Raw genomic sequence first — 17,614 nt, forward strand, 5'->3', positions numbered from 1 at the left:
CTTGTGTCTACAAAAAATCTGATGAAATAATGAAAGTGTACAATCTTAATAAAAATAATAATGATGATGATGACGATGACAATAATAATAATACAATAATAATAACACAGTTCTTATAAAGCGCAACACACAACAAAGTCTTGATGTGTTGTACACAAAACAAACATGTATACAAAATATAATACACTACAATCGTGAAAACATATGAAGTTATTAACATACTGAGCACATTTGAAATGCTCTGGGTGACTATTAAAAAAAAAAAACCGAAGCACATTGAAAGGAACGTTGGCCATATGGCTTTGTGGATACCGGGTGTGATTTGGACTAGACCTTAGACGGCGCGCTGGAGTGTAGTTTTGCACAACTCAAATAGCGAGGAGCGATGCCATGAATACACTTAAAAGTTAACATGATGACTTTCAATGCGCAGTTTGGCAGGGATCCAATTAAGGTCGGTGTGATGTTAGAGACACGACCAGACTGTGAGACCAATCTGGCAGCAGATTTCTGAATGCGTTTTAATTTGCTCAATTGATGATCTGGTAGACCAAACAGCAAACTGATACAGTTATCTAATCGAGAGGAGATGAATACATGAACAAGACGCTCAGTTGTTCGTCCGTCGAGGAAACTACAAATTTACCGCTTTTATGAAGAGCATAAAGTGCTGCATGGCAAATGTTATTTACAAGCGAATCCATCTTTAGGTTGTTATCAAATATGACCCCTATATTCCGAACTTTACACACATGTTCAATAAGAACGTTACCGATAATGACATATGAAACAGGTGGTACCCATCTGAAGCGAGATGATAGGTGAATAATTTCGGTGTTGTCATCGTTCAATTTCATATCATTTGTAATAGACCAATATTTGATATCTCTGACACAGGATTCCGATTTTGAAAGCATAGCAATAGTTTATCGTGTCTCATGAGAGTGTAAATTGCGTATCATCAGCATGGTACCATGACTTTGAATAATGTCCTCCAGAAGAGACGTGTACATGATGAACGTAAACGGGTCGATTACAGAGCCTTGTGGCACCCCTCGCTCACAACTTGAGATGTATGAGTCATATATGTTTGAACCAATTTCGTGCCGTGTCTGCAATACCATATCTGTTTACAAGGCGGTCAAACAAAAAGGTAATGATTAATTGTATCAAATGCTGCAGAATAATCCAGCATTCCAAAACTGCTTCATCTCCATAGTCAGCAGCAAATAACAAACCGTTATGCACACGTAATAAAGCTGTCTCTGTGCTGTGGTAGGATCTGTATGCGCTCTGCTATTATTCCGAAAAAGGTAATCTTTCAATCTTAACTTTAGTAAATCATTAGTAACAAACTAGAAGTAACAAAATTATAATTATTCTCAATGATCTCGTTTATCACAATGAATACTTTTTAAATATGTTAAAATTTTCAACAAATATAATCTTTTCAGGCAATTAATTTGTAATATTATTACCAACGAAAGTATTCTCGAGTTTTTAAAGAATGGTGCCTCTGAAAGTGAGGTCGTTGTGAAAATGCTATCAAGAACAAATGAACACAGCTTCTTCGCATATATATATTCTATTGATGGCGTTCTGAAAATACTATCATAAACAATCGAAAACATATCCTTCGCTAACATAATATTCATTTCATTAATTAATATTAATATTTAATTCTAGCAAATCACAAATGTTCATAAGAATTATAAAAGACAAGTGCATTGTTCTAGCTACAGAAATTTTTTTGTGTTACTGTTTCTTTTTGTTAATTTATATTTGCTGCATGGAAAATTAGAAAAAGGAAGATAAATGTTTAACAATAAAAAGGAATGCGATATCGTGTTTGAGCTTTCAAGAAGCCAAGCATCACGTTTGATTGCACTTTGCACTTTAATAACACCTACTTTAAAAATGCAAATAACAGGAAGAAAACACAAACAACTGACAGATGGAGCATTATTGAAACTTTTCGTACTGTCAGTGATTTGAAGCATGGTATGATAGGACAGTATAGTATGGTACAGTATTTGTAAAATATAAATTTAAAAGGGCGAAATTTGTTTCCATAGTTGCTAATCCAGATTTAGACATCATATTCTTTTCCGTGTAATCTGCGACACAATCGACGATGACGCAAGGCTCATATCCCCTTTCCCCATCCTACTTACAGCTGGGACTATAAAAATTGAAAAAGAGAAAAACTACAAACATGATTCACTGAAAGGTTCGTCTTTCATGAATACGTTACGGCCTTTTGCTAATACTATGAATATTTTTATAAACTTTTATTAACATAATGTGAAGGTAATGTTTAATGTGCAGGATCACAGCATAATCACAAATTAGAGAAAGAAATACGTTTTTGCTTTATGTAAGGGCCTATTTTATTCAATTCACTAAATACATTATATCATTACAAATATGGCTAATGGTAATTACTGAATGTGGAATGTGGTAAGCTACAGAAACAAACTCTACATCTATATGTCTTTTACTTGAAATAATGGACAGTCATATTACTAAAACTTTCAAACAGAATATGAAATCATACTTGTTTTTTGTAAAACTTACATTCTAAAATATAATAAAGTAATAAACAAAGTTACATACATTTCATATATAGAATTAGTGGTTGCGTGAAGCTGAATATCTGCAGAGTAACACTATGTTTTCTCTCGTTCTTGTCATTATATCCGTTACTCTCTTCTTTCTGAAATCTATCTCGACAGAAAAGTTAAGATATATTAAGATCGGTTTATAAAAGTTAATCGTATATACTTCCACCAGGTATAGTAATTTTATCATGAACATAACAAGTATACTATGCGTGGAAATATTGCATATATATATGTAATCTAGACTGTGATGGCATGAACAAAGTTTCGAATTTAAATCTATCGTACGGTTATGTAGTGTATGCAATGTACAACATATCTATATACAATATATCTGTATAAAGAACACTCGAAGGCTGGTAAGGTCAAAATTAATATGGTACACAGCAATACGTAGTACAGCATGAAGATCCGCACGGGTATAGTTGGTGAAGCAACACGGATGTGTTTATGTCAACACGTACAGCGATACAGTGATTTGACATAACGGTCAATGACATGTGCTACGAATATTAATTCGTACAGTACACAATATACTGTGAAAAGCTATATAGTGACTGTTCTGTCACAAATACAGGTGAACAATTCCATCAAGAAAGTTCTTAAACAAACAGTTAACTTTTATCAGACGGGGAAAGGTGTGAACCAGGTCAAGAACTATTACTTCTTTTGGAAAATGACGTTTACAGTTTCTCGATTCGTGCATTACTTGAATTTTCTTTGTGGCTGTGTTCACGATAAGTAACGTTAGATGTAAGATACAATAATAAAAGCTATTATTTGTTAACTGTGTCTAACGTATAATATGTTGTATATAAATATATACCTTTTACGTTCGGAAGAGAATACGCAACTTCTATCATGTCTGTCTGAAAATATATTAAAAATATTTTGAAGTTGGAAATAAACCCTATTACATATTATTGAGGAATTGGGTTTAAGAAACAATTACCTCCAGTGTATAGAAGCTTCGGTTAATTGACATCCATTTAAATGACATACAGAAGTAAGGATCGATTAGTGTTATTAGGAAATTTATACAAGTAGACGATATAACTTTATTATATAACTTATTTGAATACCTGCAGGGTAATTGTGATAGTAAACACTTTGTTGTCTTTCGTTCTTGTCATTATCACTGTAACTATCTTCTTTCTGAAATCTATAACGACATAGACGTTAGTTAAAAAGGAATTAAGAAGAACGGAGAAAGTTAATCCTATATACTTCCACCAGCTTGATTGATTTCATCATGAACATAACAAATATGCTATGCGTGGAAATCTTTCAACATTTAAAAATTAATTGCAAACTTTAGGAAACAACATATGTAATCTAGACTGTGATGTCATGAAAAAAGTTTTGAAAGTAGACCTATCAAACAGTTATGTAGTATATGTAATGTACAAAATATGTTTATACAGTAGATCTTTATAAAGAAGATATCCAGGCTGGTTAGGTCAAAAATAGGCTACACATAACGACGTTATACAAGGGAATAGTTGGTATTGCAACCGATGTCTGTATGTCAAGACGTACTGCGAGCCTGGCAGTGGATAGACATAACGGTCAATGAATGACGTGTGCTACGAATACGTACTTTGTACAGTTCACTATATACTGTGATAAGCTATATAGTAACTGTTCAGGCTCAAATACATGTTAACAATGCCATCAAGAGAGTTCTAAAACAAACAGTTAACTTTGATAAGACTGGGCAAGGTGTGAACCAGGTTAAGAACTACTATTTCTTTTACTGTTCCTCGATTCGTGCCAGGGGCGTAGCGAAGGGTTTTTTGTTGGGGGGTGTGGAGAATTTAATTTGCCGACGGATCTGAAAGTGGTGACTGAAATGGCAATTTTTCAGTTTTGAAACGTCCTTAGATGCAATCTGGTGTATATTCTAAGTCAAATTTGATTTGCCGACGGATCTGGAAGTGGTGACTGAAATGGGGGAGGGGTCTAAGGGGAAGGGGTGTCCCCCTCCCCTTTGAAAAATTTTTAGTTCTGAAACGTCCTTAGATGCAATCTGGTGTATATTTTAAGTCAAATTTGATTTGCCGACGGATCTTGAAGTGGTGACTGAAATCGGGGAGGGGTCTAAGGGTAGGGGGTCTACCCCTCCCCTTTGGAAAATTTTTAGTTTTGAAACGTCCTTAGATGCAATGTGGTGCATATTTTAAGTCAAATTTGGCACGGAAGAAGCTCCCTTTCTCCTTTTCTCTATTCAGCTTTCCTTCTTTCTTCCCCTTCCGATCTCTCTTCACCTTTTCTCCTTTTGCCGACAGACCCAAAATTTGCCGACAGCGACCAAATTATTGGGGGGGTGTGACACCCCCCACCCCCCACCCCCCCCCCCCCCCCCCGCTCGCTACGCCCCTGATTCGTGCATTAATGATATACATTTGCTGCTGTGTTTACGATCAGTTACGGCAGATCACCCGATACAGTGCCACCTGTAACACATGTTACCGTGATGCGAACACAGCCTAATAGTTACTGATGCACGGTTGTGGAACATGAACAGTAGTTACTGTACTAGCTAGGAGAATCGGGTGGGCAGATGTAAGAAACAACAATAAAAGCTATACTCTTTTAACGGTGTCAAACGTATAATATGTTCATATTTGAAAATATACCTTTTACGATTGGAAGAGAATTCGCAACTTTTATCATGTCCGTCTGAAAAGATAATACAAATATTTTTAAGTTGGAAATAAACCCTTCTTAATATTAAACGCAGTTTCCTTTGAAACATTGGGTTTAAACAAATACCTCCAATGTTAAGCAATTTCCGTTCATTAATATCCATTTCAATGACATAAAGAGGAAAGTATCGATTTGTTTTCTTAAGAAACTTATACATGTAGACAATATAACTATATTTTACCTAGTTAACAGTAGTTTAAACTTTTCTTAAAGCAAAACTTAATAAATTAGTGATAGCTTTTCGATGTTGGATTTTCAATTCTGTTTAAATATAGCCTAAAGTGAACCATGACTATGTTGTACTTACTTTTTAATATTCGTATTAGCAAAGCCACTAGAAATATTAAAGCAAGAACAACTGAAATGACGGCTGCTAATAATTGTCGTGGTAAATACACCGTAGATAAATTTCTAATAGATGTCACTTCAAAAGAAAAATAAAGAAATTGACTTAAGTTGACATTTCACCAAATTATCTTGTCCTTATTGTTGGTAAAGAAGCTTGAATTAGGGGTTAAATTCGTAGCACAGACTTGGAATTGTGAAGAAAACTTTTTAAAACAGTTTTGGTACTATGTAAAACCCAGCCAACTGATACCCTTGAGTGTGAAAGGTGATAAGTTCACCTGTAATTTTTGTTACTTTTTCATAATTGATCACTTACATTTAGCTACAACATTCAATACTTGTGTTGTTGCAACTGGCGGAATCTTGTTGATAGCGAAGCATCTTACTTGCAGAGGCTGTCTCACGGCCACGTGTATCATGAACGTCCAATACGTGAATGGTTCTCTATAATAAACATACTCAGTGACGTTGGAAAGGAATTTCCAATCTCCCTCTGTTGACAGCCATTGTAATTCTACACTTGGTCTAGGGTTACCCTCAGAAATACAGCATACGTTGGCAAACTGGTAAACAGATAGATGATGTAAGCCATTCTCTGCGTATCTGATTGAGGCTGGATCTAAGTTTCAAACAGTTTAACAATTTAAACAATCACCGATCTCTATTGGAATCAATGAGTTGGTTTAAAGAAACATGGCAATGTATTTACATAATTCAGAATTAGCGTATTCAAAACATAATTTATTTATGAACATCATTCATGTGTGTACCGCATGGAAAGGAATTATACAATCATCTGCCGCTATTGGAATCAATGATTTGGTTTAAAGAATAAACTGATTTAGTGGGATAATGCAAAGTTATCCTGAATTTTGAATTAATTAATATCGAATACAATGGGTCTCACAACATACCTTACAAAGGCGATATACATAAAGTGGGCTTCTTCCATTTGACAATGACTAGAATACATAATAATGTACGAACTGTGTATTTTCCTGTATGACCATTAACATATATTTAGTTTTTAAGCTTACACCTTCTTAGACGAGAATGTAAAAACTCATTTTCATGTTTACATATCTTCACGAGCATGACTGTGAAATATTATACAACGTATTGTGCAAATTATATTACTTACATAGGACGTCCATTGCCACTTCCGAGTAGACATTCATCGTTTTACGCAACGAACACCTTAACATTTGACGATGATAGCGGCGATTTACTTCAAAGATAATCTCACTACTCAATTGTTTAATAACTCCCGCTGAAAAATACGTTTTCACTTCTTGCGAAATAAGCAACGATCTACTTTCATTGATAGTCCATGTGATGGTATCCTCTACTGCAAGGGATACATTTATACAACATGTAGCTGATGTTGTCTTATCTTCTGTTGCACCATTTCTCATTGACACGGATGGAAAAGCTGCGGGAGTAAAAGAGACTAAGATCGTTCACATTGCTTAAAAAAGGTAAAGTTCACATTGAGCATTTATTAAGCTAGTTAATTAGCTCTGCGACACAGAAATGTTTTATTTAAATGAGTGGTTCTCACCAATAACTGAAACTTGAATAGATCTCTCTGACGATGTTCCTGTGTCCGAAAAATCCATACGACAGGTATATGTACCAGCATCAAGAAAGTTGACATTGTAAATCTCCAGTGCAGCAAACATGCCGTCTTCCGCTACAGTAGACTTGTAGTCTTCGGTCGTCTTTACTACGCTATCCACTTGTAAATCATGTTGAATGGTTGTTGATTGGGGCAAAGTCCACGTGACGAATGGTACATGTCCACTCGTGACGAAGTTTACTTTTATTTTCCCAACGGTACCAAGTCGTATTAGAATTTCCGTGCTTTCGTTCAGAGATACTGTAAGATAGAACAAGCATTCACAATTGCTTGAGGTATAAGTACAGAAATATGATACTGAAGATTAAAAAAATGTAACTAACGAACTTGATACGATTATTTGTTTGCAAAATAACTGAGCGATTGGAGCAATAACTCAGAACCCCTGATAATAGTAAGTATCTTTTGCATGTTTAGATTAATAACAAGACAGGAGTATTCCAAAATAGTATTGGCTGACAATTTGCCTTATCGCTCACTTCCTGAGCGTTTAAATGTTTAACTTAATGGTAATTACTTTAAATAGCACATATCATGAACTTGACACCCGATACTGATCGCTGGTACAGTTTTATTGCTCGTTTTCTGTAACAAATGTTACAGTGTTACGAACAAAACGTAGTAATTAATGATGTAAGGTTGTGGGGTATGAGCAGTAGCAGTGCAAGTTCAGGAATACGCGATTGTAAAATGAAGTCGTATCTAGTCGTTTTATGCTATAAATAGGCCGATGGGTACACCCGAAGATGGCCTTTCTTCGTTCTCGGCATGAGGAATTCAAAGAGAGGTGTTAACTGAAATCAAATGGTACCGTACTTCCTTTACTTAATAGACTCCTTGACCAGTCGCGCAGTTCTTTGTCTTACATGGGAACAAGTTAACAATTTGCAGTTGTTACAGTGCTACCTGTAACACATGTTACCGTGTCACAAATACACAGCAGTCATTACTAATGCACACTGGATGTTGTTCCAGCTATGATATATCGGCTGAACTTGAACACAATCATCAGGCGTATAAGTGTCAATTTTTTTTTATCAAATATAAAGCAGGACAGTATTTCCCTTTTATTAATTTAATTTGCTGGATTCTAATATTATTGTTTAAAAGTAGTGATAACCGTGACATACTTGATTGACGGAACTGAAATGGAAATATGTGAACTGAATTATACTTTACTAAATAAGATGTGTTCGTAAAGTTGATCTGTTTTGATAATTTTAATAATTGGACACTTACCTGACAAAGAAACTATGAAAGCAAATAGCAACCATCTTGTGTACGGCGGTAGTTGTATTGAATAAGTTTCTACATCCATTAGTAGGTTAAAGGATTTTTGAAAAATTGTGTTGGTTAAAATGAAGACAAATCTCGACGCTAAATAAAACTGTTCTGAAAAAAGGCAATAGCTGCCTCCAGAAAGCAAATGACAGTGTCTTTCCTGTTTAGCAAACTGAAATCCATTGTTCTCAATATTGATCTTGACTTTTATTATTAATCCTTTACTTTCTATATGACTTTATTATAATAGTTCATGTAAATTACAATGGTTCTGAAAGTCAAAGAAGCACGATCCGTCAGTATGTCACAGTAATACGACGGCAACTTGGGTTAGAAAACAATACGTAATATTAACATATTATACTAAGAAAGTGACCTTCTAACAAGAAACATTCGTTGTGTGGATTTATGAAAGCAATTAAAGGGGCTCCACCCGTGTTTATGTTTAGAATACCGCCTTTCGTTGGTGACAGAAAAGACTATAAAAGTGATTGATTATTGGTTTTATTCAATTTTAGCGCGTTTTTACTTTTCCGTCCACTACAATCAAGTAAACCTATTCTCGGCCAGTTCCGACCCCTTTTGTATTACAATATATAAAGAACTATTGACGCAATGTAAATTTAAAGACCCCCGCTTCAATAGCTACATTAGAATATGTGTGATACAGTTTACACACTATCGTAGCACACGAACAAAATTCTAGTTGAATTTACGCAAGATTGCAACGAAGAAATTACTGGTAGTGGTATGAATGCACAGTTCACCTTAACAATTCTCAAAGGAGAGAAATAACATATTGTTAGATGGAAAATCTTTTTCGGCATCGGAGATGTTAGCTTCTCGAATAATTGATAAATTGTCCCAACTCATGGCATTTGTAATCGAAACAACGATTCAGATATCACGTGATAGTAGAACCACAAGCGTTGTCGTCTGGACTTGTGACAAGGCCTAATGTTATGATATTTGCGTACAAACATATGATAGCCTGTAACACAACTTCACTGTCTCTACACAGTTGAAGTAATTTTACAAGTACTTTTTCTTCGATAACATACTCTGTGCTTCTTGAGCGTTGTAGTTGCCAGAATGTTTGCGAACAATAGGTGAGAGAAAGTTGGAAAAGACTATTTTTAGCATGAACATCTCAGTACTCTTAATGTCGCTAGTTTTGTATGGAAGAATCACAACGTGTGATTGTTATGATTGTATTTGTTTACAATTGTGAGTGTGTGTATTTCTGCAAAAGTATTTCTAAAAACAATAAAAAGACAATACGAAAGACACAGTGTTCACTTTTTTATTAAGATTTAGTAGATTTGCCAATTTATTGTAAACAATTTTAAACGTTGTAAACGTTTTGGGCAAGTTTGAAATGGAACACATAACATGGCTTTTATTTTTGAATTCCCACAACCTGAAACTCACCAATGTGTTTGACAAGTTATATATTGCAACATACTAACTCTTCACCTGTATGTCCCTATGGATAAACATGAAATTTTGTGTAAACTGTACAGTACAAACTAGTATAAATTTTGAGATTGGATGACCTGGCTATCTATATTAAAGGTCATACAACACTAAAATACAAAGAAAATACAGGTTGTACTGTGGCCTCGTAGTAAACTTCGAAAGAATGTCCAACTTAATTGGTCTATTTTTTATTAATCCCTCCATACTGTCTTCAATTAACGTTGCATACAATAAAGCCTGTGGTTTATGAACAAATGTCTTGAAAATGGTCACTTTCCGCGGAATAATTTATCCGGACCGCCTCACAAAATGCTATGCAAAATTGTGAAAATACTATACAAGTGCAATTTTTATACAATTGGTATCGATAAGACGACTGTCAGGTTGGTGGGTGGCGGGAGGGGAGGGGGCAGGTTGAGGCCCATCAGCCAGAATAAAAGCCCTTTGAGGTCCAATACTATCATACTATAAATTAGTTATACAATTAGGTCTATAATCAGGTCTTAACCGTATACTAATACTCCTGCCTGTACGAGTTTTATGTGAAGCTCCCCACTGGATCTACGCCAGAATGGGACTGACCTCTCAAGGGTTTCCCACTCCTTCCCATATATATTCAGGGGCGTATCCAGGATTTTCTAACCCGGGGGCGCGAATTACTATTTAAGCGGAGCGCCACCATCGGTTGGCGCGCATCGTACAAGAAAATATCTGGTTTTAATACCACCCAGATCACCGGAAATGGCACTTTTCAGGCTTGAAAATGACCAACCAGTTGTATACTTTTGCCTGAGAACCAAGTATTTCCCAATAGTTTTTTTTTCCATCCATAACCTTTTTGAAGATTTTCACCAGTCACACATCATGTTTTACCTCATCGCATCTCCTGTGGATCATTGCTTTTGTAGGTGATTCTATATCGTCGCGGCCCACCATACACGACAGGCCCACTTTTCAAGGTTTTGAGCCCATTATTTGTTCAGAATTTGAAACTTCACATTTGCCGTGAATAAACTCACTTCAAAACATACCCATAATACACAAAATGTCATCTATGGACAACCAATATAGAAAAACCTCCTTGAACCTCTAACAGACCGGTCAAAATTACACGAGTAGAGGGAAGTATGATGAAGAATGTTGGTAAGGAAATTTTCGAAAATTCAGTCACAGTTAATTTATTGGTGTACAAATATTAACCCCTCTTATAACGGCTATTATAAAACTTGGTTGAAGGAAATGAAAAAAAAATACGAGATATTTCCGAGACCGAACACTACACACATAGGCGTAGGAGGCGAGGGGGGGGGGGGGGCTCCTACTGAAAGAAAAATAAATTGCAATGATGTAGCTAAAGGAAATGAATAGTTTAAAAAGTATCTCCTTGATAATTAAAATAAAGTTCTAAGCTTGGCCGACTTATTCGCCATTACTAATGTAAAAGAGAATTTGACACAATCGGACCACCGTGCTGTTTCTCCATCTGCTTAAAACTTTTCGTTGTTTACATTTTCCCGCGGTATACTGCTCAATTTCAACGGACAGTACGGTACACGATGTCATGCGATGTAATGACCGATGCTTGCTCTTATGACATTGACATTAACATGTTGAACGCGCGCTTGGCGCGCGAAAAATTTAGGTGATATTTTTCGGGCTAATCGTTACAGCCCCCAAAATCAAATTGAGTTCTTATGACTACACCATTTTCATGTTCACTGATATGATGTGATATCTGCTGTTTGCTTTACAAATTGGAACAGGCGCGCCAAGGGAGGGGCGAAGCCTGTAGGCAAACTTTCTAAGCGTAGCGCCACCACGAGTAAGCGCGAAGCGTACAAGAAAATTTTGACCGAAAATGCCTCCCAGATCGCTAGAAATGACACTTCCCATGCCTTGTAAGTTTCATCCAAGCATTTTCTATTTTGAAATTACTAGCGATATCATAAAATCATAAAAAAAAATATGCTCGGGGGGCGGTCTCCCCCTTCCCAAAATTCGTCATGTTCCCCGACGACTCGGTCGAGACCTGCCACAGTTGGTTTCATAGCACAATTGTTTAGGCGTCCATACACACACGCGTTATGATAGACCATATTTAGTTTATATATAGATACATTAGTGAGAGAGGAAAATGGAAACGTCAAAAATGGAGTTGTCGGTGTAAGGGTAGGGTGAGGCGCACGCCTCTTCCGAAATCCTCGATCCGTCACTGGCTACCCGGCCATGTGTATATAATAGGGATCAGCGCTGTAATGATGTCACTGTTCCTCTCTCTTTTCCCGGTGTCTTGGCGTTTTTCTTTTACTCCCTCCTTTTCTCCTGTTTCTCTCTTTCTTCTTTTTCTTTTCCCTTCCTTCCTCTCCTTCCTCCTCTTTCCCCCCTCTTTTATCCCTTTTTTCTTCTCTTTTTTTTTCTATCCTCTTTTTCTTACCCGGGGGGGGGGCGCACGCCCCCAACATCCCCCTGGATACGCGCCTGATATTGTTCCCATTAGGGGATCTAGATAAAAAAAAATGGCACTTCAAAGTCATAAGTGGTAAAGAAAACCAAGACGAGATTGTGAAACAAAATGTATTTCTCGATATTTCGAGAAAATGAGCAAATATTTCGAGAAGATAATAAATTTGGAAATAAATAATAGACATTTCCTACATCTCATTTTGGTCATCGTTGCATGTTCTTACATTCTTCTGGAGGATACCCCTATATATTTTGATCATATCTATAAATATTCCTTACCCTAGAACTGTCTTAACGATTATTTTCAATTTGCACAGGTTTGCTGTGTGTGTTAGTCGTCAATGTGATGTTGCTTCTACACTTCCATGCTTAGAAGGAAATTCAATAATGAAAATAAAAGCAAACATAACATAATAATGTGAGGTCATGGTTAATAAATACAACAGACAATAGACAACACAGAGACCAAAGTGTATATATTTATAGTGGAGATTGTGCTGGTACTCTTTGTCTCTATAAAACATATCATGTTATATGGAACGTGTAAAATCTTTACTATAGTAAATCATTAGTGACAAACCAGAAGTAGCAAAATGGAAAGTATTCTCAATGATCCCGATCATACCAATAAATGTTTGAAATATATCTTAACATTTCTACCAAATATAATCGTTTCAGGCAATCAGTTTGTGATATTTTGTTCTCGGCGTAAACTTTCTCAAAAGGTGTTTCTGAAAGTGTTGGCATTCTGAAAATGCTTTCATGAACGAACGAACACAGTTCCTTTTTATAAATAATTTCCATTACATTAATTAATTGTAATATTATTTCCAGCAAATAAAAAAGTTAACCGAATAATGAAGGACAATGGAGTGCAGTGCATATATTGCATATATACAACTAATATTTATGTGTTACTGTTTCATCTAGTTAATGTTCATTTTTTGCATGGGAAAGGAGCAAACGGAAGTTAAATACGTAAACATTGTACAATAAAATTGTTATTAAACTTTCAAGTATCCAAGCATCACGTTTAATTGTAATGGCAATAATAGCACCTTCAATAAGATTGCACATTACAAGAAGAACACACACAAACAAAAGGATACTTCATTTGATGCACAGCTATTTGCTATTCGATGTAATTTGTAATTCATATTCCTTTCCTTTATGTCTTTGCGATCACTTTTGTATACACTGTTTCTTTTCATATTATGTTTCAAAACACTTTTACTTTTGCCGACAGAAGTAGCGTAATGGATATAATTTTTCTATTAGATAAAGGTTCAGGAACTGTTCAAACTATCAGTGATAGTATTTTGAAACCTGGTATGATACGACAGTATAGTATATATGACATTTTTTTTCAACATTGTACAAGCTGGCTGTATTTTAAAGAATTTGAAAGAGCTAAATTGTTTTTATTGCTGCTAATCCTTATTTAGAACAAAGTATTCATTCCCAGGCGAATAATCGTCGACACAATTGACGAAGGGACCGGGTTCATTTTCCCAATCATTGTCCTCATCACAGCTGGAAATACAAAAAGTGAAATAAGAAAGCATGACAAACATGATTCACTGATAGTTAAGCTTTCATGAACACGTCAAGGACGTTTGCTAATACTACGTATATTAATTATAATATATTATTATTAACATAATGTTAAGCTAATGTTGAATATGCAGAGGAAGAAATATATATTTATATATTTTTTTTATGTATGTCTACTATTTTAATGCATTAAATACATGATATCATTACAGAAATGGCTAATGGTAATTCTTAAATGTTAAATTTTGGTAAGCTTCCGGAACAAACTCTACACCTCTATTTATGTTAGTTGAAATAATATACAATTAAAACTTTCAAATAGAATATTGTAACATACTTTTTTGGGTAAATCTTAGATTCTTAAGGAAATATTTAAGTAGCAAAGGGAGTTACATACCAATCATATCTAAGATCAGTGGCCGCGTAACAATGAGTGCCTGTAGAGTGCATGGACGAAAATACAACGGTACGAAATATTAAGCAAAATGAGGAATTATAGCAATATACGTTTCTGTATCAGGAGATATGAAGACGAAAAAGAAACAGAATTTCTTATTTTATTAATATTGTCCAAGTACTCATTTGGGTAGCAATACTTATATTGTTAGGATACCTGATGTAAAGCTTCTAACGTCATTAAAAATAAGATAATCAAAACGTCCACATAAAAAGAGCTCAAACCAGAGTTTTACATGTTAAAATTGGCATTATATAGATTGTTATGAAAGAAAACAGCTGCTTTGCATGCCTCCAGGGTATTATTGTGATATAACTCACTTTGTTGTCTTTCGTTCTTGTCATTCTCACTGTTGCTCTCTTTATTCTGAAATCTAAAAGGACAGAAAAGTTAAATAAAAAGAATAAAGAGAAAGAGAGACAGGAAAATAGGTTTTATAAAAGTTAATCGTATATACTATCACCATCTATAATAGTTTCAACTATGATGACAACTACGCTATGCTTGGAAATCTTACACCATTTAAAATTAAACTGCAGTGTAAACTTAAGCTAACAGCAAAGCTACCAAGTATATTTGAGAAATGCAAAATATGCAAAAATACCTTTAACTTACAATTAAAATAGAATCAAAACCTCATAAAAACTGCAATTGCAAAAACAAATATCTTTCCCTAGATATGCCTTCTTCAGCATACAGCTTTGTTGTTGTGTGCTTGTAACGCTTCTCTACAGTCCAATCTGGACTGTGATGGCAAGAACAAAGTTTTGAATCTAAACCTTTCGTACAATTATGCAGTATATGTATTGTAGAATATCTCTTGATTCAGCAGATTTTCATAAGATTCCCAAGCTGGTAAAGTAAGAATGGGGCTTTATACTGAACAGCAAAACGATCTGACGCAAGGACATAGTTGGTAAGCAACACAAACCGATGCGTTTATGTCAAGACGTACAGCGATACAGTGAAATGACATAACGGTCATTGACGTGTGCTATGAAAACGCACTTGGTATAGTACAATATTTAATGTGCTAAGCTAACGTGCTATGTAGTTACTGTTCAGTCGTAAATGCATGCAAACAGTTCCATCAAGAAACAAACACTTAACTTTTATTGGATGGAAAAGGTTTTTCTTTTGGGAATTGACAATAACTGTTTCTGGATTTGTGCATTTCTCGAATACATTACTTGCTGTATTCCCGATTAGTAACGGCAGATGCAAGAAAAATGGTTAAAGCTATAATTTACTAAGCTAACAAGGTATAGTTTTTTTTGTATATTTCAATAATATATATACCTTTCACGTTCGGAAGAGAATACGCAACTTCTATCGTGTCTGTCTGAAAAGATGATAAGACTAGTTTTGAGTTGGAAATTAAATTTATAAACCATACTATTAACACGCACCTGCAATGTGAAGCATTGTTCTCTTTAAATCTCCATTGGACAATAGCTTTGGTAAATAAACATGCATTTCAATGTCATAAAGCATAAAGGCTCGATTACTATTTTTAAATAGCTTTATTTTACCTGCTGTAACAGTATCTTAAACTTTTGTAAAAAGAAAGTGAATATAGTTGTAAGCGTTTGTCGATGTTACATTGTTCAATTCTGCATTATACATAGCTTAAAGTGAAACCATGATTATGATGTACTTACTTTTTAATATTTGCATTAGCAGAGCCACCAGAAAAATTAAAGCAAGAACTGCTAACATGACGATTGCCAATAATTCTCGTGAAAAATATACCCTGGATGTCACTACAAAAGAAAACAAACAACAGAGGGATGTACGTATTATTCAGTGGAGTCAATAATTAATTGATCAATTAAAATACACACATAACTATGGTCAGGGGAACTGTGACTAAGCAGGCCGCTAATTTTGATTCAGAAGGATTAGTTCACGTCCTTCAAGCGATAACTGTGAAACCTGAACTTTCACATGATAATTAAAGAAAGAAATCTACTATGTGTTATTGTTAACAATTTCTGAAATTATTTGAGCTTTAGTGAAACTGCCGGCCAAATATTTTATTAAACACACAGTTGTGAACTTACCATTTATTTTAATCTTCTTACTTGAAATATATCCTGCTGAATTATTAGCCACACACTGGTATTTCCCAGAATCGTTCATTGCAAGGCTTTTAAGCTCAAACTTCCAACTAGTAATGCTTTTGTTGCTCATCTTAGCTTTGATGGGAAGGTGTGCTCCCTCAGATCCATTCATGTTCGGGATCATAACTAACACTGTATCAGGGGAGGATATCCGTCAGACTGACACTCAAAAATTATGTCACTTCCTTCGGGTACCGTAGTTGAGGGGCTCAGCATACGTACACTGGCTAGATCTGTTACAAAAGCAATTAAAATAAACGTATATCATTTGTGCTTTGCTGTTAAACCTATATTACAAGGTTTAAGTAGTTAACAGAGGGCTGCATTGCTATTTTCTGTAGAGAAATTGACATTAGTTGACATTTTACAAAATTATCTGGTCCAACTTGTTCATAAAGAAACTTAAATCAGGGTTAAATTTGTAGCACAGATGGGGAACTGTGAAGAATAAATTTTAAACACAGAATTTGGTACTATGTAAACAAAAACAACTGATACCTTTTAGTGTGAATGGTAATAAGTTCACGTGTATTTTTAGTTACTTGTTCATGGCTGAAGACTTACATTTAGCTACAAGATTTAATGCTTGTGTTGTTGCAGCTGGGGAATCTTGTTGATAGCGAAGCATCTGACTTGCAGAGGCTGTCTCACTGCGACGTGTATCATGAACGTCCAATACGTGAATGGTTCTATATGATAAATATACTCAGTGACGTTGGAGAGGAATTTCCAACGTCCCTCTGTTGACAGCCATTGTAATTCAACACTTGGTCTAGGGTTACCCTCAGATATGCAGCATACGTTGGCAAACTGGTGCAAAGATATATGAAGTATGTCATTCCCTGCGTATCTGATTGAAGCTGGATCTACATGGGAAAGAATTGAATAATTTTAACAATCACCGCCAATGATTTAAATAAAAATAGTGATCCAGTCACAC

General features: G+C 35.2%; 2 protein-coding genes and 1 long non-coding RNA gene across 4 annotated transcripts in view; all 3 read right to left on the reverse strand.

Moving 5' to 3' along the window:
• Window positions 1-208: 208 nt before the first annotated feature.
• LOC139977567 (uncharacterized) lies at window positions 209-3,785 on the reverse strand. Its single transcript, XR_011796599.1, has 4 exons — window positions 3,704-3,785; window positions 3,448-3,490; window positions 2,617-2,723; window positions 209-2,182 (listed from the first exon to the last, which is right to left on the reverse strand). It is a non-coding gene; the product is annotated as an uncharacterized lncRNA (long non-coding RNA).
• A 1,772-nt stretch (window positions 3,786-5,557) lies between these two features.
• Window positions 5,558-8,699, reverse strand: LOC139977295 (uncharacterized). The gene is made up of 5 exons (XM_071986582.1): window positions 8,557-8,699; window positions 7,240-7,557; window positions 6,820-7,110; window positions 5,995-6,297; window positions 5,558-5,754 (listed from the first exon to the last, which is right to left on the reverse strand). The coding sequence occupies exons 1-5, from the start codon at window positions 8,633-8,635 to the stop codon at window positions 5,558-5,560; spliced, it is 1,188 nt and encodes a 395-aa protein (XP_071842683.1). The 5' UTR covers window positions 8,636-8,699.
• A 3,856-nt stretch (window positions 8,700-12,555) lies between these two features.
• LOC139977532 (uncharacterized) overlaps window positions 12,556-17,614 on the reverse strand; it is a 6,829-nt gene continuing 1,770 nt past the window's right edge. Inside the window, exons 4-10 of one of the 2 annotated variants that reach the window (XM_071986911.1) lie at window positions 17,239-17,540; window positions 16,615-16,907; window positions 16,213-16,314; window positions 15,851-15,893; window positions 14,872-14,924; window positions 14,492-14,531; window positions 12,556-14,073 (exon numbers count right to left, since the gene is read on the reverse strand). In XM_071986911.1, coding sequence (XP_071843012.1) covers window positions 13,971-14,073; window positions 14,492-14,531; window positions 14,872-14,924; window positions 15,851-15,893; window positions 16,213-16,314; window positions 16,615-16,798 — 525 coding nt within the window. In that variant the 5' untranslated portion in view covers window positions 16,799-16,907; window positions 17,239-17,540 and the 3' untranslated portion in view covers window positions 12,556-13,970. Of the gene's footprint in view, window positions 14,074-14,491; window positions 14,532-14,871; window positions 14,925-15,850; window positions 15,894-16,212; window positions 16,315-16,614; window positions 16,908-17,238; window positions 17,541-17,614 lie in introns of those variants that run through there. The other variant, XM_071986910.1, reaches the window with a different exon arrangement.

This window comes from Apostichopus japonicus, chromosome 12 (genome assembly GCF_037975245.1).
Source record: "Apostichopus japonicus isolate 1M-3 chromosome 12, ASM3797524v1, whole genome shotgun sequence".
In the NCBI taxonomy this organism is placed as follows: Eukaryota; Metazoa; Echinodermata; class Holothuroidea; order Aspidochirotida; family Stichopodidae; genus Apostichopus; species Apostichopus japonicus.

What these genes read in the sequence shown, in the direction of transcription:
- LOC139977295 (XM_071986582.1), bottom strand. Translation starts at nt 8,635, where the DNA reads ATGGATGTAGAAACTTATTCAATACAACTACCGCCGTACACAAGATGG. An exon ending in TTTCATAGTTTCTTTGTCAG is followed by an intron (nt 7,558 to 8,556) that starts GTAAGTGTCCAA and finishes TCTATCTTACAG; the next exon opens with TATCTCTGAACGAAAGCACG. An exon ending in ATTGAATGTTGTAGCTAAAT is followed by an intron (nt 5,755 to 5,994) that starts GTAAGTGATCAA and finishes TTTCTTTTGAAG; the next exon opens with TGACATCTATTAGAAATTTA.